The sequence below is a fragment of the Accipiter gentilis genome, chromosome 14, assembly GCF_929443795.1.
Source record: "Accipiter gentilis chromosome 14, bAccGen1.1, whole genome shotgun sequence".
Taxonomy (NCBI): domain Eukaryota; kingdom Metazoa; phylum Chordata; class Aves; order Accipitriformes; family Accipitridae; genus Astur; species Astur gentilis.
Genome location: NC_064893.1, coordinates 622,577 through 648,060, shown reverse-complemented (window position 1 = coordinate 648,060; position 25,484 = coordinate 622,577). Strand labels below are relative to the sequence as shown.

Genomic DNA, 25,484 nt, shown 5'->3' with positions numbered 1-25,484 from the left:
ATAGGTACCTCAAATATCATTTAAGAAACTATTACTATGAAAGCATTTTTACTGATGAGATTTTAATTCTGGCTATATTTCTAGTTGCATTTTATCAGTTGACATTTGGATCATTTTTATGCCTTTGATTTTTTTTTCCAGCAATGGAAAAGAGCATATGAGTTTTTAATGACACATTTTATCTGTGTAGATAAAATGCATAGTTTGTAGCCCTTCTTCCTTCTCACAACTGGGTAATTTTAGCAAGCAGCAGACAGTCTGACCTTTGTTGTACAGGCCAGATGCAATCTGCAGACAAATATAGGTTTTAAAATAATATCTTGGCTTCCCTTACACTGAAATCCTGTGACTCCAACAGATAATCAAGAACAAAACAATGTGACTGAAAACAGAATTAGCTGGCCACTGATAAATCTTCTTTGCTGCAGGGCATGCATGTAAGTAAACACACACCATTTAGTTACAGGGAGAAATAAAGAAGTTTTTTTAAGTAGTAAGATTTTTCTACTACCATATAGAATTGTCCAGCTAAGTTTTTGAAGAGTAGAAGAGAGTCCAAATCTTCTTAATCCAGGAAGAAAAGATTTCTCAGCAGTTACTTAAATGAGAAAAACTTTAAATAATATCATAAAACAATCACAACTCTCCATATAATTCCTAGGAAAAAAAAAATTCCTTAGGTAATTTGTATCTGAAAGTAATTTTCAAAGCTGTTTTGACAGTCATAATCTTGTCATACTTCTGCTTGACTCAAAGATTTTTAAATATGAGTGTCAAATTAAAAACTTCATTTGTTAAACTAACAACTCAGATGATGCCAGTAGACAGGAAAGGAGGGAATAATTCTTTGTTTCTAGCACTGGTGTCTTGACAATTCTATGGATTTAATCTTTATATCATTTAATAGAATTTAGAAGCCCAGATTTTAATTAGGACAGATTAATGGCCTAATCTGAGGAGAAAAGAGAAAAACACAGTCCCCTGAGAAACAAAATTTATTACCTTTAGCAGGTGTTTTGCGATATTCTCGGTAGGTTAAACACTGAGTACTAAGGGAGTGTTGTCTAGACTTAACGCCCCAGAGCCTGCTGGATTTGAGAAACCTGTTAAAATAATGTGTTTCAGGCACAACATTCCTTCAACCAGCTTCAGCGCTACAGTAACGAGTTCCAAAAGCAATCTCTTGATTGTGAGAAGCTGTTAGAATATGCAAACTGACAGGATCATCAGAATTCTTAGTAGTATATCTTTTACTCTGAAAAATAAATTTTAAAAGCAACCTTTTACTCTCAGTTTACAAAACATGCACAGCTGGGTCATTTATTTACTTTTAATGTTTTGGGTAGTTTTTTTCTGCACAATGTCACTTTTTATACATAATAATGACACAGCATCAATCTTAGTTTTGATTTGTAGCATTCGGTATCAAAAGTATACCTGTAACATTTAAAAAGTTACATTTACAAAATTGGCACATTGTCTGAGTAAGATTTATTAAAAGTTTAGTAATAACATCTATACAATGTCTAAAAAAAATATGATGTTAATTTTAAAAGAAGCAGTATGAAATTTTATTGTACAGTACAAAGTCGGTGTTAGATGTCTCTAAAGATGGAATAGTATTATAAATAATCATATAATCTCAGCTTAAAATATATTGTGTCAATTCTAACAGAAATGTTCAAAAAGACCTCATCTCTCTTCCAAGCTTTTGTCAAAAGAGTATAGTCCTCAAAATATTTTATACTACAGAATTCATTTTAACAAAATATTCACTGCAAAATTCGTGATCGCCAAGATATAAAGCTAAAATACGTATTTCCAGCATAGCAGGAGGTAACCACGAAGGCGAAGAACTGTAGAGAGAAGGGGGAAAAAAAAATATATTAGGAAAAAAAAAAATATTTGAGAGGACTGTCATTTCTATGAAAAAAATAGTTATGGGATTTGGAAAAAGGAGAAATAGCAGGCTGACTAAAATGGCACTCTTTCACCTCCTTGTACTTGTGTGCCCATCACAGTCAACACTGTGTAAGTTTATATTCTGCTTAGAAATATGGGTCTAGAAGCAGACAAAACATGGCACATTTCAACTCATATCTCCACATTATACTGCCTCAGTGTAGATCTTATAGATTGGACTCCCACCAATCCTATACTTGCTGCTTTTAACATCAATTGCTGGTAAAGACTGAGGGGTAGTCCGTGGGACAGTGCGAGCTCAAGCTAACACTCCTGCACTGCTGCTATGTTCCAGAAATTGCCTACAGCCCACCTGTACCTCGGTATGGCACGCTGCAACCCAACAGGTTTGTTTACAGAGAAAACCTGGATTTAAAATGCAGGCCCAGACATGTTCTCAAACAGCAGTACCGATTAGGTTACCAGCTCCAGAGGTCCTCAAGCTGCAAGTAACGGCAACAGCAACCACGTTGAGATAGTATTTTGTCAGAAATTGATTACAGAATAAGCCTACTGTAGCAAGCCAGATTTATTTTATGTTTAAAGATTAAAACTACACAGTATCAGTGGTGTTGCTTCTACAGTCCTTGCAGCATACGCACACAGAAACCAAAGAACAGCTGTGAACTATTTCAGTTGTACTGATAAAGTCCAATTCAGTGCCAGTGGTTAAGTTCCTGTTAATCACTGCATTTTGAACATAGACAATGTTCAAAATGGTCTTACGATAAGACCAGAATGTTTTGTGCTGGTAACTGAACCAAATAAAGCTGACACTGCAAATAGGATTAACACTACTTTTCTTAGAGGTGAGCAATGATAGGACAAGAGGGAACAAATGCAAGTTACAAGAAGGGAAATTTCAATTAGGTATTGGGGGGGGGGGGGGGGGGGCGGGATCACAGGGAGAGTAATCAAACATGGCAACAGGGGCCCAGAGGCGTTGTGGAATAGCTATCCTTGGAAATACTCAAAACTCAAGCGGACAAGGCTCTGGTAGCCTGATAAGAGTTAGCCCTGCTTTAAGGGGGGAAAGAGCTGGACCAGATGACCTCCAGAGGTCCCTTCCAGCCTAAAAATATTTTATGATTCTACCAGTGTTTCTTGCTTATATACCATCATTGGCCTGGGTAGGCACTTCAGCTCTGAGAGCATGGCACTACTAAGCATGCCTAGAGGCAGTAAAACTAAGCCTTCCAACAGAGGGCTCTTGGTGAGTCTTGTCTAATGTAAATTTAATCTGTGGCACTAAAAACTGTAGATGATGGTGTAAAATATTATTACAATAGAAAATTGTAGCATTCTTCTTTTCCAATATTTTTTGTTTCTTATGAAATAAAAGCTCCATCTAAAAGCTTTCTAACATAAAAAGACTGTTGGGGATAGATGATTTGCTAAATTCTCACAAACGTCTATCCATGAAACTCTTAATGAGTTCAGAAAGCAGGAATCTACATTTAATAGTTTATTTAGACAGTGCATTAGATAAACACTATTAGGAGGTATTAGAAGAGATTCCAAACATCTCATGAGACCCTGAGCATTCATGCATTTTGCATGAAACCTGAATCAGCGTGGAAGCTTATCTAGCAGCAAGCAAGATCCTGTCAACAGCAGTGTCTGAGTAACAGATCAATAGTTACAAACTGCCAAGGGGAGAAGCCCCTGAACACCACTGAAATGACAGGGACGTAGTTATCCAATTCCCAAGACAAAAACAGAGCGGGTGTTCAAGTCTCTGCATTCATGGTTGTATACAATAAACTTCAGAGAGAAGACAGGATCTGTGAATAGTCCAGAGAGGACAACTGCAGAAGCACAAACAGTCAGCAAAGTAGCTGTAATTTGGAATTACTGTATATAATTGTATTTGACTACTATTGCCACAACATGCAAAAAGTTCTTTTACAACTCCCTTAACTTAGCTAGACAATGCATTCACCTACTCAGAAAGTGACATGGCTCTTTAAGAAAAAAAAGTTGGTTTTCACCCACTTTGCCTGACTGCTTTGGATTTCCAAATCTAAGTAGTAAGACAGTAAATGATTTGCATCCACTTTAAAACACTGGGAAGTTACATGATTTTTCAGGCATTGCCCACCCAACTCAGAAGAAAGACTATCAAAAGCTGAGGCTGTAACAGGAAGATCACTGTAGAAACAGCAATACCGCTTCAGGACCCTCCCAAATGTGCTATGTATATGGCTCAGCCCACAAAAAGCTGAATGCATCTTATCCACATATGTGCAAAGTTAGCCGAGTTAGTTTAAACTGCTTTTGAAGTTGTCCAAATGCATTGAGGTGACTTGGTGCTCACACAACCTGTTTTGTGTACTCTGATGTGCAGGCTATACCCTCTGCCAGAGAGTCAGTAATAAATGGGGGCAGGTGAGGGGAAAAGCAGTATGATCTTAAAAACACTACAGCCTTTTCTGGTGTGACTGTCATCTCCTGCTGGAATTTCTAGTCACCTCCAAAAACTATGAACTAAATTACAGCTACGTATAGGTTTTGTGTATAAGCTTCTACATCAGTCTGCAGCTTTTCAAAATCCAGAGTGTGTGCATTTCAACCTGCACTCCCAGCAAGCCTTCTTTTGATATAACTTTATGGGACGTAGAACTTATTTAACAAAAAATAAACTCACTGAAGAAGCTGCCCAGCTGTTGTAATTGTGACTGTCCAGTTCTTTGGTAACTGAAGATGCATCTACAATGGCAGCAATGAGGTACAAAACAAAGGCACTTCCATTAAAACACAGACCCTATTGAAAAAACAAACAACATAATTAATATGCACATGCATTTCTTACCATTTTCTATTCCAACATTACAAAACTCTTCTCTGAAATATAACGTACACATGCTATGTACACAAGAAATGTGATTCTTAACTATTTTTACCTTCTTCCAAATTTCTATGTGCAAGATTAAAATTTAACTTTAATTTATTCTGAAGATCCATAAACATTAAAGCACATTTTGGAGAAACTGTTCTCTCCATCACACTAAATCCAGAAAAGTCTTAAAACTTGCGTGCTGTGATTTTCCAAACATGAAAATAAGGACATGGTTTGGTTATCACAATCTAAGTGTTAAGCAGCAAGAATATGACACTATATGAAAAAACAAAACAAAACAACATTGCAATTTGATTACATTTCTAATCTACACAAAGATACACTGTAAGAATCAATAACTCATGGCATATGAAGAATATAAAGCTTCCCAAACTTTGTTTTCTCCACTTCTGAAGGAGATAAAGAGGGTGTAATTTCTTCAGTTGTATTCTTCCACCTTTCCCTTTTGCTTGTTTTTGAGAGGAGAAAGAAACAGATAAAGCCAAGGAGGAGAACAGTCTGAATGGACTACATGGGTCATCAAGACCCATCCATGGTAGATGCTGCATTTTTTCTTCCAAGAGGCATAGTTAATGTCTCAGGGTACCTATGTTCATTGCTAAAAAAGAAGCAAAGCAGGCAATATTGATGTCACACAACACTACAGATAACAAACAAAACCTGTTTGTTCGGGTTTTGCATGTGAGAGAGAACAGGAAATGAAGGGAGAATGGAAGTCTAAGAAGATAAGAAGATAAAAAGGTATGAGGGTTTTTTTTAAAGTAAGTTCAATACTTTGTCCTTTACTTACTGCTTGGTCATGGCTATACGAAGTTCATTCTTATTTAAAAAGAAAATGCCCCCAAACTCTACCCTGCTACTTGTCTAAGGCATATGAATTTGGCCATAAAATATACTTTTAGTTCACTGGTGCCATGTTTAAGTGGAATACCCATGACATGCTTTACACCTAGTTACAATTGCAGGAATTGGTAACTCAGTTTAGAACAGGTCCTGATGTTGTACATGATCTGCTCCCTTCAGCTTCTGGCCCCATGTCTGCACTCCAGAGTGTCACACAAATATCATAGCCCTTAACTCTGTTGCCCCAGTTGTCTCTATATGTTGCCATACTGGTGCAGCTACAACTTACTAATTGCCATGGTGTGACCCAGTGGATGCTAGGAATATATGCCAATTATTCTCTATTGAATTCACTAGTCACTAACTCTGGCAGAATCTTAAAAAAAAAGAGCTGCAGCCCAAGAAGTTCGGAAAGCAGCAGCAACAGCTGTATCCACATCAGCAATTCCCTCAGTGCACCAAAGCGTGGATCCATGGCTTGAAGTGGTTGGTATGGAAGCTGGTCACATCCATTGCCAGGACATTTGGTTCTGGCAGAATTTACTTCAGACTTGATGGACTCTGGCCCACTGTCACAGGCTCCCGTGCCACACAGGGTTCAAAACTTTCTGAAGGGAAGCCATTCCCCAAACAAGCTTTCTCAACTGCAGGCCCTTCCAGAGCACAGCATGCTGTGCTGTCATTTGTCAACATGTCAGTCTTCAGGTCACCCCTTCCCATGCAACAAACCTTACAGTTTTCAGAGCAGGCTGAAGGGCATGCACGTCCATCCTCCTGTGGTTCCTAAGTCCTTGCAACTTGAGGGCATTTGGAAAAGAGCCACTTACCCACCTTTCCACAGGGAACCATGGGCAGTGCCTCAGCACTCAGCTGGAGTCCAAGGCTTGGCACTTGATGTTTGATTCATATGTTTATTTATAAGTGGGGTTTATCTCACCTATATCAGTTGATCTAATAAGAGGTATTATGTCTATCCACAGATCTCACCTCTCTTGTTTTATCTGGGCATTACAATAATAAAATATCAAACTGTCAGTTTTAGGATAAGATGCCAACAACTGGCAGGTTCAGGTGAACTTCTGTAAAGCACTGATTTTCAAACTCCAAATTTGATTTGTCTAGAGTATTTGTTGTTGTTATTTTTAGATTTCCTGTTTCAAAAAGACTCAATTACCATGGAAAGCTACAAATCCCTGCAATATCTTGTCATGTAGAAAAGAAAAAAGCACACAATTTTTTGAGAAGTGCTGCTCTGGGAAATAACACTGTTGGGGAAGATGGAATGCAATGCAAGCTGATTGGGCCTTTACTGCCAATATATTACTCAAACCAAATGGTTCATGCTAAATTACCATCTGCGTCTTAAATTCAAATTTACCAGATTTTAAAAGCTTCCATTGATTGTTTTAGTAAAGAACTTGCACTATTAAGGAGAGTCAGTTTTGAAGCACGTCCTTTGGGTTAATTTGCAGTAAAAGTAACTGCGTCTTAAGCAATTTGGTAATGTGCTTGACCTGCAAAAAGTGAATTTATGACAGAGAAGTCCAGATGTAATTTTGGATCCTGCATACAATAGGCACAGTTTGATCTAACTGTTGCCTAAGGAGGCAGAGCAGTAACTAGCAGAGACTGAAATTCAGGGTACTTCAGAGAATAGAAGGAAGTGGGGTATAAACTCACTCACTCAAAAAGGTGTGTATCACTCAAAAAGGTGCACGTCATGCTCTCTTGAAGACATTAACAACATCTATGTAAAAAGAGATCCAACATTCCTCTTGGCCAGCCAAGAGTGGCAGAGATCCAATTCAAAGGCTGTTCCCAACAGCATTTTTCATAGCTTAGGGCAAAATAAGGTGGAATGCAAGCATCTTTTATTTATTTTGCATTTATTTTCTCTTCATATTATCTTTTACTGTAATAGGAGACTACCTTTTGGACCTACATTTATGTAATCATATCTACAATATGTTTGGAACTCGGAGCAAGAAATACACTCAATATGACGTAGAAACAAATCAAATACTCCAGCTTGTGTACCGCTATCAGGGGCAATTCATTTATGTGCAGCTGTTGTCTGATAATAGTTTTGAACTGATGAAAGAGAGCTAATGACTAAAGCTGTATCCAAATGGATACAAAGATGCTTTCCCTTTAAATGTACTTAACTTACATCTAACGCAATGGGAAAAAAACCACCACACCTTTAAATGTACCCAGATACATTACTGCTGTAATTGAAACAATCCAACATTTCTATAGCAGTGTTACAGCCTTAATGGTAATTGCTGGTCATGAAACTTGAAAACAGAGAAGCTATCTGAACATAATCCTGGTTGTTCTTATTAATAATTGCTATAGCTGGGTATTTATTATAGCACCAAATGGGAAGATCAAAAGAAGAGTATTCAATTTTAGTCACATACACAACATAGCTGATAACAAGCTGTTTGCAAGACAGAAGTCAAATATATCATAAAAATAAGAGAATTCTAGTCAATAATATTTATTTAGCTAGTAAAAAAAAGAACAGAACAGTATCTCACTGTATCAGACAAATGCAAAGGTAAAATTCATAATAATTCTTGGATGGTCACAAATAGCCAGTTGGCTGAGATGACAATGACTTTTAGGATCTATTACCCTGAACATCAGCCTGTTATGAAAATCATGTAAAAATATACTGTTGAGAGGTACAGCTAGCCAGGTTTGTTCAAACCACAAAAACTGGATCTGAATTTTAAGTGCCTGTGAAATTTTTCTGTAATTACATTAGCTGTTTATCTGATTTGCATTAAGTCTTGAGCTAAAAGCAAAGGATTACATGGCACATATTTTACATATATACAACGCTAATTTTCAGCACCATTTTCACAGTAGGGCATATATGGATTGTCAGACTGTTGCTACCTCTGAACCACCTTTGCTTTTTCTTTAGTGGAGGAAGACTCATGTTTTAAGAGCCAGGGCCCCACTTCCAATTCATGGTGTTGATTCAAGTAGGGATTTCTGCTGCTTAAGCCATATGGCCATGTCTGTTAGCTCAGAGGCAGCAACAGACTCATTCTTCATGGGATGTAATCACTACAGGGAGAAAAAGAGGCCACTGTGCATAAGTATCAGTCACATGCACTTTATTAAAAATCAAGTCACTACATCAACCGCTGAACAAAACAGTGAAACATCATAGGAATTCTTTGAAAAGTATCTGGGTAGTATGAAGGTTAAACACTGCAGGTATGCAGCCACACACTAATTAGGGAAAAATCTGCAAAAAGCACAAGTACAGTTGGTTAACTACAACCACAGAATGCATCAATATTTTATTTGCTTCATAACTTGGCAAACCTGAAACAACAAAGAATGGGTGTATTTACCACTGTGGTCCATGGCACCTGGGGGATCCTGGTGTAGGTCATTGTCATGTAGATGATCAGAAAGAAGACGGTGAGAACCCAGTAAAACACAGCCACAAACATCACCCAGCCAAAGGCTGGGTATAGAAAGTATTCTGTTCCAGCAACCAGGGTCCACACCAGCAGCCCCAGTACCTGCAAAAGTTATGGAGAAGAAAGAAAATGTTACAGTCTTAGACCTCATACATTTGTTCTAGGTCAAGGAATGACACCACTGCCATTCACATAACCATTTGATGAGCTGAGTTGGGATGCTACACTGACAGAATACTAATCTAACAAAAAAAGAAATATAAAACAGGTTTTGCTGTGGCAGGGTGTCACAAAGGGAAAAGCAAAATGAGGCATCTCGTGTCGATTTAGCTCACCTTTAACTATTATGGAGCCATACTTGCAGTGGTTTTACAGCTAGCTCTCAAAAGGATTGCTTATTATAGCCTACTAGCTTACGTGCATGAAGGTATATACACCTATTCTGCAGTCAGCGAAGTCACTTTAGAAACAGAAGCCTATGAAGGACCACTGGGATCTTCAGCTCCCATCTGCCACAGTCACAGGTAACTGAGTAGTTGGGGGTCTAGTTCAAAATCGTCCATACCTGCTCTGTGCGCAGGCAGGCACCATAGACACAAAACAACTCCTAGGACCTTAGTATAAAAGGTAGTAGTAAAATACCAACAGCCACCACCACTGTAACATGCTGCTGGACCAGAGCAGATCAGGTTGGGGATGTCATTTTATTATATTCTGCAGTTCTTAAAACATCCCCCATGTGACCTGACCCTAAGTAGTAGGCAAGAACTCACACTCAAGCAAAGTCCTCAGGCAAACTAGTCTGGGGAAAACAACTCCCTCCTGATCCTGAATCTGGCAATCTGTTCACATATAAGACATGAAGAAACGCACGAACCAGAGACTTTAACATATTCTCTCCAGTTTTCTCTAGTGTTAGGTGATTTCCAATGCATTAAGAGGTATGAGGAGCAAACAAAACAGAAGTCAAGTCATATGCCATAGGAAGAAAAGTTGTGTGCTTTGCAAGTTGTCCAGCAATTAGAAAAATCTTAACTATAAAAAGAAAGGGATATTTTATACCTTAAAAACAAACAAAAAAACCCAGGATACACACACACTTTATTGGAGTCAGATGTGGGAACTAATATTCTTGTATTTGAAAAAAGTCTCATCTCTTTCTGCTATCTGGAGTATGGTGAAACTGCCTAATAGTTTTCTATTTTTTTCTATTTTTCTAGAGAAATAGAGGGAAGACAAAATTAAAGCAAATAGCAACACGTTTATTTAACAGACAACAGCCATAGCTGGACAATCTAAAGAACCTTCTACCCCAATATTCTGTTTCCAGCAGTGGTTAATAACAGATGTCTGAAAAAATATATTAAGAATAGACCATGCAATTGTAATATTTCCTTGGATTACCTTCTTTAGCCCTCAGGACTGTGCAGTGGAGGGACTTCCTGAGCCTATGGTGATATCTTTGTAATCAATAGACCCTACAGAAGGTGGCAATTTTGCTATTGCTTCATTTGCACAAGAGCTAAGGCTATTCCCATGCAAGTTGTTGGCCATGGTCCCATTTACTTTTCTGTTGCAGAACTGAACACGTAAACATTACTGATAAATCTCTAAACATTATATACAAGACAAAACTATACTGTTAAACAAAAGTTTATTGTAATCACTTCTGCTAACTTTCAGCAGCTACCTACTATCTGTTTATTTTGTCTTCAATTCATGCTCCAAATTGCCACCCAAACTCAATGCAGCCCTCAATAATTTGTCTTGTGTGATCACAGTATATTCCTGTATATTATTTGTACATTCATCTACATCTGCACCATGCATACAGAGAAGCACTGCACAAAAGCCTGTTCCACTACTTTTTTTGTGTGTCTTGTAATAGAGAAGGCACATAGTGGTCTTTTTAAGAGCATTTTTTCCACCGTTTTAAACAATTCAGTAATTTCTCTTTAATAGGAGGCCCTAGAACTCGCTTGGACTGGGATAAAAATTCCTACTTTCTGCAGCATACCAGGGGAGGGCAGCATTGCCTCACAAGAACAGTTCAAATAGCATTAACTGGGTAGGTTTAAAATATACACTATTCCTTAATGCAAAGTTATCGGTTCAGCAATGCTTCCCATAGTTCATTTTAATTCTAGTTCCAACAACAATTTACTAATAGGAGCAATTCAATTAATAATGCTTCAAATTGCACAAACTACCCATGATTAGATTAAAAACCAACTCCATTTTAGTGTTAACAACTGCTTTAAGATTAAACAATCTTGATAGACTGTTTAGCTAACAAAATACCATTTTCCTAGGATACAAAGTTGCTTTTCATTGTGCCCATCCACTTTAACCCAAATTTAAATTCATCATGCAGATATTATACCAATGAATAATTGGTCTCATGCTTGATAAATAATTACTGAACACAGATTTATCCTAGATCTGAATATCCAGTAAAATACTAAGAACAGAAACTTCAAAGATGAGACAAAGAAAACAAAGAAATTAAACATCATTAAACACCATAACCTACTGATAACAGTGTTGCTTTTTAGAAAGCTTTTAAAAATAGAAGTAGACTTTTTCCATAAGAAGCATGAGACTATGAAAAATGCTTAATATTAAATTCAACACAAATAAGATTGATAAGAACACCTCAGCTTATATAATGGATTATTTCTGGAAAGAGTAAAAACTTCACAAGCAGCAAATTCTTAAAATTAAAAAGGAAAATTTTGAGCTTACATGAGATCACTAATCTTATATTACCACACAACAAAGCTAGCAAGATTTTAACTAGAGCACTGGTATTCTAAATGGTCACTGTTTTTTTCCAGTAATATTCTAACCTGGTGTTATCACCTCTCTTTCAAGATCATTTTAATATTTAAGTGGCTGTACATCTCATGTATACCAAAGAATTGCTTTTAGTGCATGTTTTTAGCTAGCCCATACCAATGGCAGAACAATTTATCTAAGTAATTGAGATGCACCATGGATGTTACAGATTTATATTCTTAACCAGTTCTTCATTCATATGCATCGTAACTTTGATGGGTTGCATATTAGAGCGCATCTGACATTTTCAGTTAGATCCAGATACTCTTACTGCGTACTACTGGAGCTGACAGGCTGAAATAGTATTTCAGATTTCTTGATTAGACCTGAAAAGGTCAGATCAGCTCATGGTCAACAATTCACTCTGTGTAGTTAAATGATATGGCAAAGGGTTTTATTGCATATGTAAACATGCACAATAAATTGTTTTAAAGTTCACACTGGCCATCAGCATCTACAAAATACCTAAGGAGTCAAAGGAACATAGACATCTAGACAAGTCTTCTGTGATTAGCTTGTCTTCTCAGCATATTAAATACTGAGATAGTTTCCGTCGTGTTAAAAGCCTGTCTCGTAATATTCTGGCTGTCCTTTGTATTACACATTTGCTGTTCAACAGATCAGTACAAACTGGATGACATTTGTGCATCTGCTGGAGCCGAGAATGCCGCTTTTCCTGCTGATTTGATAACAAACCTCCCCACTGGGAATAACTGGACTATATGCAAATGACATCTCAATAAGCATCTAGTGTACAGAATCTGGCAAGTGAGTGAGCGGTATGCAACACCGTAAAGCAAAGACAAGCAACTGCAGTACCTGGGGAGTGCCCACAGTAATACAGTGTGCACAGAGTACACAGCTACTTTCACTGCTTCGGATCAGCTCAAAGACAAGGGAGAAAGCTCAAAGACAAGGGAGAAAGCTCCACTCAGTAACTGGGAAAGACCTGTATCTTGTTATAACCAAGTATGCTAGGGTGTATTGGTAATAGCTATATATTTTATTTTAATTTATGAGCAAGTCAGAATATGCTTATTTACAATTACAGGAACATACTACAATCATGTAAAAAATGACTCTGAGAAAGGGAGGAAAAAGCATCAAGAAGACTGAAGAAAAGAATGCATGTGGTAGTTGATGAGAGGGGATGCTGGGTGCTAAGACTATAAGGGCTCCACCAACTGGGTCCAGTTTTTCAAGTCAGATGGGAGATAGGGATTTCACTCAGTACATGATAAATGCAAGCTGTTTTCCCTTGTTTATTGCAGTCTCTGACTTCACATTGGACATCTATTTTGTGACCATTTGGCTGCTGCTTGATCAGGTACCTCTATTACTAGAATGCATTAATACGTCAAACGTACTAATGGATACTTCAGCAGCTGGCAGATACTATGAAAAGGAAATAACTTTGTAGCAAAGTCCAATATTATTGAGTGTGCAGGTTTAAAATTAGATGCTTAATTGCATATTCAAACCCTTAAATAAGTGCCATAATTTTTCCGCAGTGCCGAGAACTTCAAAAGTATTGGACTATTTAGTCACTTAAAAAAAAAAATACAGCTTTGTTCCCTAGTAGATGAGACACATCTTGTTTCAGGCTGCTGGTACAAGTCAGCAGGTATGAAAGCAGGTGTGAGCTTGAATTGGTGTATCCAGTTTTGCTTTTTGAAGCAGCTTAAAACCTGCAGAACTGAATTCGTACTTGCAAACTATATTAAAAAAGCCTATGATGCAGTGACTCCTCTCCAGTGACGCTAGTGTTACAAATTCTGCAGCATTCATCTTGATTGGTTAACTCAGCAACACAGTTAAAAATGTTTATGCAGCCCTTTCAAAAGAAAAAGAAGTATCATTGTGGCAAAACTGATAGGGAGAAAAAAACCGAAGGCTCATCTAGTTTCATGAAATAAAATAAATAAATAAAAAAAAAAAACAAAAACTCTATCTGGCATGTTTGCCTGAAGCTTTTCCTATTCTTTATCCTAGAAATGGCTCCTAGGACCATTTCAGTTCTCGGTATGCATAAGTATTGTAGGATTTATACAGAGTTGCTTCTGGCACAGCCGGAAATGATGGTAGGAGACTAGAAGAGTTGTGCATTTGCAGCAACAGTTGTCTCCTGTATTCAAGCCACCCAAACATGGACAGAATCCAGCAAGTAGAAAACAAGACATCTTGCCTCTCCTTCCCAAGAAGGGAGGTTTACAACTAGAAGAAAGAGAGACCATTCTAAATTATTGCACATCATTATTTCACTACTAAATCACAAGTTAGGAGCTACCTCAGCAGCAGCACAAGCAGCCTATGAATGTCTCAACCTCCATCCTTTTCTTCCCTTGGCTACTCTGCAGGCAAAAAAAAAAACCCAGGGAATCTCCTGTGGGCAGGAAGACCATGAACATTTCTCATGCCTGCTCCCTAGTTTCTTATCTCACCTTTCATGACCCTTGGGAAGACAAGGTTGGAGATGCTTTTCATCAGGAACATCAGGGTAAGCAAGGATCCCTAAGGGCAGCCATGACCAGCAGTTCAGCACTGTAGGGGCTCCTCTTATTTGACGTTGATTAGTCAACCATCCCCTTGGGTGTTTGTAAGCATTTGGTAAGATTAACAAATATCTTCCAAACCTGTTGTGACATGGATCACACACCAAAACACAGGGCCTTATACTGTGAATCAAAGTGTCCGGGAGGAAGGGAGAAGTTATTTAAAGAGGGGAAAAAAAGGCCATTCTTCCTCTGTTGTTCCTGTAAGACATGCCCAGGACAGACAGTCGTAAGAAGAAGCAGATTTAATTGTCTTATATTTGACAGATACAGAACGATATTTTTTTTCTTCCAGCTATGGCTAAATGGAGTAAATGTTTGCACTACGCTTAAATAATGTCTTTAAATCTGAGGTTTGGTGCTCTCGGACACGATCGATGAAGTAACATCAACAATTCCGCCTTCTGCCATTAGAGGGAGCACAATCACAGCTTTTCTTAGGAAAACGCTTTAGAAGGGGGGCACTTGGCACAGGCTTCAGATGCCCAGCAGAAACATCAAAGGGGCAATTTGCATACACTGCCAAACCCCTGCAGATTGAAAGGGAAGGCTCGAAATAAGCGATATATATACAGAAATCTTTCACAAGGGTTATGCTAAGTTAGAGTGTCTGCACAAAGCAACTTTGATAGGTTCACTTCCATACTGGGTACAACAGCAACATCAAACGTAGGTTTATCCACAAACCACGCAAAATAAGGATCATTTATTTGTTCTACCTAAAAACCAAACCAAAACAAAAAACCCAAACAAAAAAAAACCATGAAAATCAAACAAAACCAAAATAAAACCCCCAAACCCACAAAACTCTTCCCCACTATTTAGAAAATTGTATTTTAATGTCCATGGAGGAAAAACGCTTAAGAAAAAATAAGGTGAAAGCCTGTAAGTACTGGATAAATCAATCAAATATCAATCCAGACTAAAATACAAAATACAAAATCTTGTCTGCGCTGCAGTCAGGGAAAAGGTGATAAACATGTTTTAAAACTTAGCTTTTAAAACTGGAAGGATTCAAACTTAAATAAAATTTGTTAACACTGAGTAAAGACGCAAAGATGAGAAAATTCAAAAACATCTTTCAGCTACATTTTTAGAGATACAAGATCCTTGCTTAAGTGTCTCTGAAATTTCAAGGACCATGTTAATGTACTCTGTAATAATCTAATCAATACATTGCCTTGGCCTACTGCTTCTCTTTCCCAAACATTTTTTTAACACAAAACATTACAATGAGTTGACATCAGCCAGTCACTACCATCCCCCTCCTTACTGACAATACTGTATACCACTTTTCCTCCATAAGCATTTGGTGTCACCAGCAGTTGGAACGAATTTATTTTGCTAAGAACTCCTCGGTGAAGGAAAGCTTTGTGATTCACCCAGACTGTCTTCCAGTGAGACAGTCCCAGAGAAGATAACTTGGGCTCTATATACACACAGGAAAAAATTTGCTTTGAATTCTACATGTTTTTGCAGGTTTTACACCAAATAGAAGGCTAGTGTTTTTGCTGAGACTTTTCAGGGCTTTGCCTTCCTAGCAAAATTTAAAAATCCACAGTGCTTGCAGAAACATGCCAGTGGTCATAATGGACATACCAATGAAGTATTTTATCATTTATACAGCACAACTCTTAGTGTCAAACTGAGTAGCAGCTACAGATCTCAAGTCTCCTCTACCTTTGAAAACATTTCTATTTGTATAAAACTGTGCAAAATTCAGTCTCTTCTACTTTCACAGAATTTCTAAAGATTGTCTGAATACCTTTTAAATTATTTTCAAGTAACTAGTTTCAGCATTGAAACTTCTCACAAGTCTTCAAACTTTCTATCATGCTCTTGGCTCCATGGCAGCACCAGCAACCACCCCTCGCTACAGATTAAATACGAGGGCTCGAGATACTGGCAATACTAGCCATCACTTGAGAGAACACACACACACCCCCACACCCACACACCCCCAAGTTGTTTTTTAGGGCAGATTTCCTAAGAGAGAAAACTACTGGAAGCATGTGCCAAAATATGCTCCAGAAGTACATCTTCACTAAAGACTGGACTCTCTTACTCAAGAGCTTAGTCCAAATCCTATTACAAGCCACAGGCCTGACCCAGGCCTGAAATGGGTCAAGGCCCGCTAGCAGACATTTCATTCAATAGGGAGCACATCTATTCCAGAGTGAGAATTCAAACCAAGCCCTTCAACACCTGATGGACCTCCAGTGCCTTTCCCACAGCTCCATGGGGCAGGGAAGTCCTCTCACACCTACCACAATTCCCTAGGAAAGAATCCAAGAGCGCCTTTGCCTAAAAAACGGGGCACCAGACCTCCCCATACCTGAGCCAGTAAAGAAGAGCTAGTCCTGATGATCAGACCATGACACTCATCATCCAGATCAGACAGACAGAGAGGATGTACTGAATCAGCTGCAGCATGCATAAATAAGGGTATTGGCTTGCACTTACAAAAGGATTCACACTGAGAGGCAAAGCCAGCTTGCAGGAGTGCCCAAGAAACTATAAAGTCTCATTGGGAAGAGCAGAGAGAGGCAGGCAGGCAGGCAGTGGCTGGCATGCAAGCAGGAAGCTTATTTTTCTAATCAGAATGGGTATTGCAGTACCAATTGCTGCCTAGGCATAAAGACAATAGTACCTGAGCAAAATGCAGTAGCACACCCCCATTTCATGTTACCTTAATGAGTCTACCGCCTAGTAAAATGAATAAATCACAAAGGTACTCCTTCTCTAGCCTCCACTGTTGACTCCACTGATCACACTCATGCGTGAGGAGTTTTCTGTGACACAATGCTCCGGCTCACTGCAACTGACAGCTGAGAAAAATAACTCTGGGGTGGGAGAGAGTAAGGAAACCATACTGTCCATCCCAGCAGCATATTACAATGCTCGAATGTTGCTTCACCTAAGAAATATGTGTGGAATGTGTGAGACCAGAGCTAATACCAGTAACACAGATCAAAAAGAGGTAGCTTAAATTATAAAAGCAAGATATGTTTTCTGGACTGTCCCATCTCTCATCAAAATTGTGAAATCACTACAAAGGAGTTTATTTCTTACTGTTTCTCAGGAATTTTTGTCTGAAAAAATAACTAGAGGTAGGGTAGTGGATATTCAGAAGGTAAACAAGAAATGAGACAGTGCTTGGGTTGTAAATTTTGTTCCATTTGATTAAAAACATCACAATGGAAGATTAGAAACTGTTAGGAAAGGAATAAGATAAAAAACTCCACCAAACATAACATATCACAGTGCTTTATAAATCGATGGCATACCCATGCATTGAGTATGTTCTGTTCATTCCTCTCCCATTTCTAAAATGATTCAGTGGGATCATGCAAGGCACAGAGAATGGCTCCTGCAAAAAAAGAAAGTTAAGTTTGGAAAAAAGATGCATCCAATTTTCTATTGAAGACTGAAGAAATTTATGACAGAAATCCGCAGAACGCTGGCTGGCATAAAGAAAGGAACAAGGACTGGATTAGGACTTGAAACACAAGAAGCATCCAGCTAAATTATCAGGCAGAAAGTTGAAAAACAGAAGAAAGTGGTATTAAAAAAAAAAAAAATCCAGAAGAGGAAAAAAACCCAATACATAACCAAATTACAGAATTCATTGCCACAGGAAACATCATACACACTCCTGGAAGACTGGTCAGCCCTGTCTGTATATAATACCTATATACACAATAGTCAAGATGCAACCTTCAGCTCTAGAAATTCCTAAATGTGCAGTTTGCTAGAAGCTAGAAAACTATAGCAGAGAAGGATCTTGTTGTATGTGCTCCTTCTTACACTCCTCTGTAAGTTTTCAGTATCAGTCATTATCAGAGACTGAATAGTGGACTAAACAGACCACTGACCAGATCCATTACAACCACCATTACTAACTTCTGGTTTTAATTTGCCTTGCTTTCCTGCAAGAGACCCTGGCAACTGAGTACTGGAAGCTGCAAAAGTGTTAATAGAATAGGATGGGATGACTACATGCCACATCAATATACCATTTGTTTCTAGAGTAGAATTAGGAGGAATTACCTCAATCAATGGTGAAGAAACTGGCTTGAATTATATCATCATAAAATCTATCTTCTCAGCAGAGCAGTGGTTGATCATTAACAGGTCATTAAAATGTGTACAAAGCATAAAGATTGGTCCTTGTCCCAGGGCACTTTCCACATCAAATGCTTTAAGGTTTTTGAGGGCTGCATTCAGGAGCATGCTACTGTTTACTGGTGCCTGTAAATTCTGACTTAACACTTGTGTTTTGCCTGAGGATCTACACACACAGAGACAGGTTACTGTGCACTACACATATATTAACTTATATACCCTTGCTAACACAGTGCTAGCCATCATTTTATCTACATAGCCACAGCAGAAGACACAGCCTCATCTTTGCCCATGATGTTCTGTTATCTGACAAAAGTACCTTTATGCAGAATACAGCGCGCTGGGTCCGTCCCAGGTCAGTGAGGAGAAAGACCTGCAACCAGCCTCAGAGCTGCTGCAGCTGACTGGGAACACAACCGGTTACTGCTATCAGCGTCTCCATCAGGGCCACAGTTTAATGTAAAAATAAAGAGGGGTGGTGCAAAACACCACCAAAGACAAACATCTCTCCTAAAAAGCACTTACCTCCCCAGAAGGGCACCTGGTGAAACAGTTGGAAGGCAATGACCTCCACAGTGCTTAACCTCTAAACGTGACCCCAACGCAAGGAGACCGCCTGGCCTCTTATCTGGCAATCATGAGAGATGTGAATAAAAGGAACACTGCTGCTCCCTTTTCCTTCCACTTGAGCAAGGCCCAGCTGAGTCAGGGATCACTCCCACCACCTAGCATTTCCTAAAAAGAAACACCTTGCTTTGTGTAGTAATGCTGTTGATTTCAAATTCACTATCTCCACAGCTTCCAGACAGAGTTGGGAGAAGTGATACTGTAACAGCAAACACTGTGGTATCATGGAGCTGGGAATTACTCAGTGGAATTCCTGCCATGCTTTGCTCCTCAGCAGCAGAGAAAGGAAAATGTAAAGTAATAGTATATTAGATCCAAACACAAAATAATCTGCCTTTTCAGTTACTTTCTGAGGAAGTTTTCACTTAATACTGCTTTCAAGCATGAATTTTAAAGCAGACAATTAAAAAGCAAAATAGCCACTCAGAGACACACATAGCACGGCATACATATTTCTTTGTTTCCTAGTGGTTGCTTTTGTGCAGCCTCTAGAGGTGGTTTTTTTGAGGGGAAAAACTTGAAGATTCAGTACAAACACCTTCAAACTAGCAAATAAATTCCATACTGTGATCATTTTTTCTTTTCAAAAGCCTGGTTATAAATCATAAAGATAAGTGAAACTACAAGGTTAAATGGTTTGGATTTAACATTCAAATATTAATGCATTTTGGAGGTCTGAGTAAAAGTTGTAGCTGATTTCATCAAGAAGTAACATTCACAAGTTTGTCCTCTAAACAGCCCTGTCCCCGTCCAGGTAATAGCAAAGAAAAATACATCCTATATGACCCACGTGAGATGCAGTTTGATTTGTGATGAGTCCTAGCATCAAATTCATACAATGCCATATGATTTCATTGATTTCAATTTTAAAAGATCTTCATACTACAAAATTATGTGCAGATTTGAGAGCTCATATTAGTAGGGAATATCAATTAGTTGGTGGAAGGACTTAAAAGGGCTTGTAGTGCTTCTTTGTGGCAATTTAACTAAAAAAGGAAAATCATACTGGCAGGCTTTTTGAATTCTTATTTTGACACTTGAAGCCAAGATTTGGACAAAGGAAGCAATCTCCTCACATTTAATGAGACTTTCAATTGATGATGTATTTTGTATCTCTTCTCAAGACAAGAGTTTCAGGTGTGCAGCTGCAGCCTAACTATGGGATTGGGTCTGCCCCCTCCCAGTTTAGGGTTTTGGGGGGCACTTCTTGGGTGGGGCAGATGACAAGCTTAACATACTATTACCTTTTCTTTGCACAAATGTAGCGATTGGTTCACTCGCATATGAGAGTTTTTCTGAGAAGAGCTGCAGGCTTTCAAGTCAAGTAGCAGAGATGTGTTTGTGGAGGTAAAGACCATGGTATAGTCCTTGTGCTCTGAATATGAGTTCTCCTTTATAAAGCACACATACAAACTGTGAGTTTGCAAGTTTAACCTGCTGCGTACACTGAATACATGTTTGTTTTGGTACTTTTGGGAAGTGCACTGTGAGAAAATTATTTCCCTTGCACAGAAAAATTAGGAAAAAAGACTATCAGCTTCAGTAATCTCTAATTGTCAGTAATCCCTTTTTACTTTTTCTTTTATTATTTAAACTGGAAAAGCTCAGAAGTAGATTCTGAGTTCAAAAGATACAGGGTCATATGTGTCTGTCTGTATGTGTGTTTCCCAATGTGGCTATTTATTATTATTTTCATTCCTACAACTACCATTGTTTCTTAATGGAACATCATGGTAGGAAATTTCTCTTTTGTTCTAATTAACTTACATAAGTGAAAAGTGTTCTTCTACCTTAATCTTGCCTCTTCCATTTACATACAAACTTTTCCTTTGGAAGAAGTTTTATAGCACTCTATCTTCCTTTCTCACATCTTCCCTGAAGTAATACAGTTCCTGATGTTAGAAAAATACCAGCTTCTCAATAAATGGCAATGATTTGTGTAAGTTACTTTTAACATTTGGTGCATGCGTCCATGTAAAATACACATACCCACAAAGAAAGTAATTCTGCCATCGTTTGTACGTTAATAAGGTGAACTATTTTTAAAAGATAATTCCTAACAATGGTTACTTATGAATTATGACTGATTATTTATGTAGTCCACTTTGTTTAAATGGTGTGTATATTCTTCAAGAGAACAATGCTGTATACAGCTGCTTTATTAATAATGTCACTGACTCTGTTGCTATTTTTACATCTCCATCTTCCTGTTAGGCCATGTAAATAGAGATGCCTATAATTAGCAGACGCACAGCATTGTTTCACAAATCTTAGCTGTTACATTAAAATAGAAAGTTTATTACTTCTTTGGGAATAACTTTTATTTTGCCCTATAGTTAAGATACACAGACATAAAGCCAGATATGATGCAATGGAAAAATCAAAGAGAGTATCTGCTAAGAAAAGCCTACTGCTGCATTCTACATCCATTTAAACAGGAGGAGGATGTTAACTGCTCATTCAAAAAGATTTTATTTTTATTTTTATTTTAGAATGAAAGTATCTTTTAATTTCCAGCTGAACACCACAGAAATTGGTGTCGTACAATACAGATTTTTTTCTCACTGTAAGGCAAAGTCCTCTAGCCACCAAAAGTTGAAACAGTTTCCCTTGCCTGACAAACAGGAGACATGAGAAAATAAGCCTGCATCCAGATCTGTTGTTGTCTGACTACTTAGAAGCTTATTGTACCTCTTGACTATTTCTATACTGAATCCCAAATATAAAAGTCCGACCCCAGGAACCATTACCCATGTTTTTAGGTAGAGTTTAAGGATTTTACAAAGATTGATCCACATGTTGTAGAAATACCTCATTGAAAAATCTTTTTCATTCTCTGGCAAAATTGCTTTCCTTCCTGAATACATTTTGCATTAACAACATAGAAAAACAGTATGCTTATAAATATTTAAGATTTGCATACGCTTTGCTGGAGGCATTTGTGTTCACAGACTTCACAGTCAAAAAGGACCATTTTGGCCACGTGGGCAATGGTATAAGGATTTCAAATTACAATATGCTTTTTGGAAAGAGATGACGTCTTGGCATAGACACTGCAATGATAAGATTCATCTTGCCTCTAAATAAGCTGCCATATGCCTACTACTCTCATTGTTGAAAAACCTCAGCCCCCTTTCTCATCTGAATTTGTCTGAAGTCAGTTTCCAGGCATGTCCGTTTTTGAAATATCCATCTGTCACTGATATATCAAAGATAACTTTGCACTAAGAGTCATATTTAAAATTGTTGACAAGACACAGCTGAACGAGAAGTAATCACAAATACTAGCATTGCTTCTGACGACAAGCTATGCTTTTTTTTCCCTTCTTGTTTTCATTCTCTTTTTTCTTTTCATGGTAGTAGTTGAAAGAGTTTACTTTGATAGAATCAAGAACAGGCCAAAGCCAGAATTAAGTTTTCAACAGAGATCTATTTATGAGTTTTTACCACTGTTCCACAATTAATGTTTGCAGAGAAGTTTAGGTTACAAAAGCAACTTTAAGATGAAGAATTACATGCAAGTGAAAATACTAATGCCAAAGGAAAAAAACTAATTGGACAAACATGTAAAAAGACACTGCAGATCAGTCATGCTTTTAGAGAAGTCCTTGTTACCATGCTCCACAACTTTATTTCTAAGGTTCTGAAGACAAAAAAGTCCACAAGCCTGAAGGACTTCTCACAGCCGGTCTGCTGTCCATAACAGATAATCGAGTGGTACAAGCAGCATAAAATAACAAAGGAAAAAGCTCCGTGGGATACCTGACACTTGAAATTCAAACTACCAAAGTCATAAATTAATTATATATGCCTGTGTGTGAGGCAGGGTATAATGTTCTCCAACTGCTACAATGGGCCTCGTGTAAACAAAGAACAGAACAACTGGCTACAAATGACAGCTTTCTAGTGCAAGGAAAAACAAGCCTCCAATCAAGGAGAGAAAAACAAACACATTCAGGGCCTGAAGACATTGGCTTATTCAGATTTAAATAAGTGAGTGGAAATTATTTAATGTCCCTCAGATGGCTGCTCTGCTTTTCTGCCAGAGGTTGCTGTCCTGCAAGGGTGACTGCATACAAAGCTGCTTCTGAATTACTGCACTCCACTGCCCAGTGTATCCGAGGTAGACAAATCACTGGTTTGGTGTATCACCGTATGCTAAACTGTGAACTGCAATGAACAGCAAGGCATGGAGACCTTTCCAGCTGTCTGCATTTAAGAGCTACCAGCCTGAAACCAGAACTTCTGTATTTACCTCCTATAACACATAAACACAGAAAAGTCAAGAAACAAGCAGGAACAAGTCCTTCTTAGCTGCTGCCCTCACTGCATGCACTTATGCTTCACTGTCCCCACAATACAGCTAATAGATTTGGGGTTTTCAAGCATACTCAACTCCATTTCTCTCTCTAAACCTGATTTTCCAATACAGTTCACAGATGTCAGAACTGTTGCAAACTACAGGGATTACTATGGATTAGTGGATCTTCCATGCCTGAAAGATAAATGTTTAGAGCGGTTATACCTCATAACAGAAACGTACTCCCCATACATTCTCCTTCTAGCTCCTCTGCAGGCATAGTACTTTCCTCTGGCAGACGAGCATATTGTTGGACTGAAAACTGGTACAATCAAACATATCTAGCAAAATGTACCCACAATCCTAGCACAGGCTAGAATTTTGTCCTAAAATTCAGGGAAATCTCCTCTGCATGAGATCAAAATATTGGTCTAAAACGTAAGCACTGATTGCTCTCCATTCCATTCAACCTCCCCCCATCTCCTGCATCACAGAAGCTGAGTCAGCACATCAGGACACTGGCTCTGTCTCAGGGCACAGTCCGGCGCATGGGTATAGACTAAATAGTGAGAAGAGAGGACAAGGCTACTACACCATCAACCATTAGCAGATGAGTGAGGAGGTAACTAGAGGGCAAGTCACCTTGTCAGCCTTCAGCACAAATTTGCAACAGCCTACCAATCAACCACCTCTGCAGTGCTCAGGTCACAGTTCACCGTGGTTTAAGGCAATAGGAACTGACTTGGGTCAGCTGCTGGTTCAGCGGAGGCAGCCATGACCTGACCTGGCAGGCAGCTAGCAGTACCAATATCCAAAAATGCAGCAACCAACTTTGTCAAAAGCTACCTGCATCTGACCTGCAATTTATTAGCAGCAAGTGATGCAGCACACATGCCAAAGTTGTAAGGAGGAGAGCTCTAGGTAAGGTAACATAAGCCAAGGAGCTGAGGGGTTACAGGCTGAGGGTATGCTCTGTGCTGGCAGCAGGCTTCCTTCCCACCCAAGTGGTTCTTCTGAAAAACCTCAGCCTTTCCCTGTAGTTGTGTTTATATTATACCATCTCCAATATACACAACCAACTAAATTATATTTACTTAACTAACCTCCACACCTTTTCCCCTTTCTCTTTCCTCAGATTTGGATCACAGCTTTCTTCTGCCCAACATTTTCTTCCCTAGAATGACAATAGTGTCGATACAATAAAGAGGTGTTACCAGTCTTTGTTCAAATACTCTTTGTTGAGTATTTCAGCTATTTACCTCCCGCTCAGAAGTTCCTGTTTTCCCACTGAGGGGGGAAGGGAAAACCATAATAAGCCTGTATAGCGATACGGTGGATTTTTGTTTAAAAAAAGTCTGTTTGCAGAGATGTTTAGTACATTTGCCCCCCCAAAGCATGATATTACTAGTTTCAAATCAGAGGGAAAATTCAAATCAAAGAGGGAAAATTTTTTAGAGAACTAAAAAAAAAAACAACCCCTGACTACAAAAGTAGTATTTTACAGGTACCCCTTTCTTCTAGCTACCAACAATTGCTATACCAAAATTCTCAAATCCACACACATTGAAAACTTGGCCCATTATCATGAACTGTGCACAGACACAGAGGCATGTAATGTCACCTCTTACTGCCAACAATATTACACGTCTTAGCAAATAAAACCAAGAAAACAGAAAGGAATTAGGGCACTGAAAGACATCACTAGCTGCAAGCTTTGCTAGTTCACACAAAGGGAAAAGTAAGAACACAGCATGCATAGCTATTTGCCTTTGATACAGAAGGCATATGTTGTTTGATAATCCAGTGATAAGGCAGGAAAACTATGGGACACACTCAATTGTTGGACTGAAGAAACATGTTTAGATTGACATTTGTGTTGTTGAGCTGCTTTGACACCTAGGATTTAATAGTACCATGAGGTTACAGAGATG

General features: G+C 38.5%; 1 protein-coding gene across 1 annotated transcript in view; it reads right to left on the bottom strand.

Annotated features, from left to right (window-relative positions):
- Positions 1 to 1,324: 1,324 nt before the first annotated feature.
- Positions 1,325 to 25,484, bottom strand: part of CMTM8 (CKLF like MARVEL transmembrane domain containing 8) — a 36,575-nt gene continuing 12,415 nt past the window's right edge. Inside the window, exons 2-4 of the mRNA XM_049816945.1 lie at positions 9,040 to 9,213; positions 4,610 to 4,726; positions 1,325 to 1,856 (exon numbers count right to left, since the gene is read on the bottom strand). Of these exons, the coding sequence (XP_049672902.1) occupies positions 1,773 to 1,856; positions 4,610 to 4,726; positions 9,040 to 9,213 (375 nt within the window). The 3' untranslated portion in view covers positions 1,325 to 1,772. The remainder of the gene's footprint in view (positions 1,857 to 4,609; positions 4,727 to 9,039; positions 9,214 to 25,484) is intronic.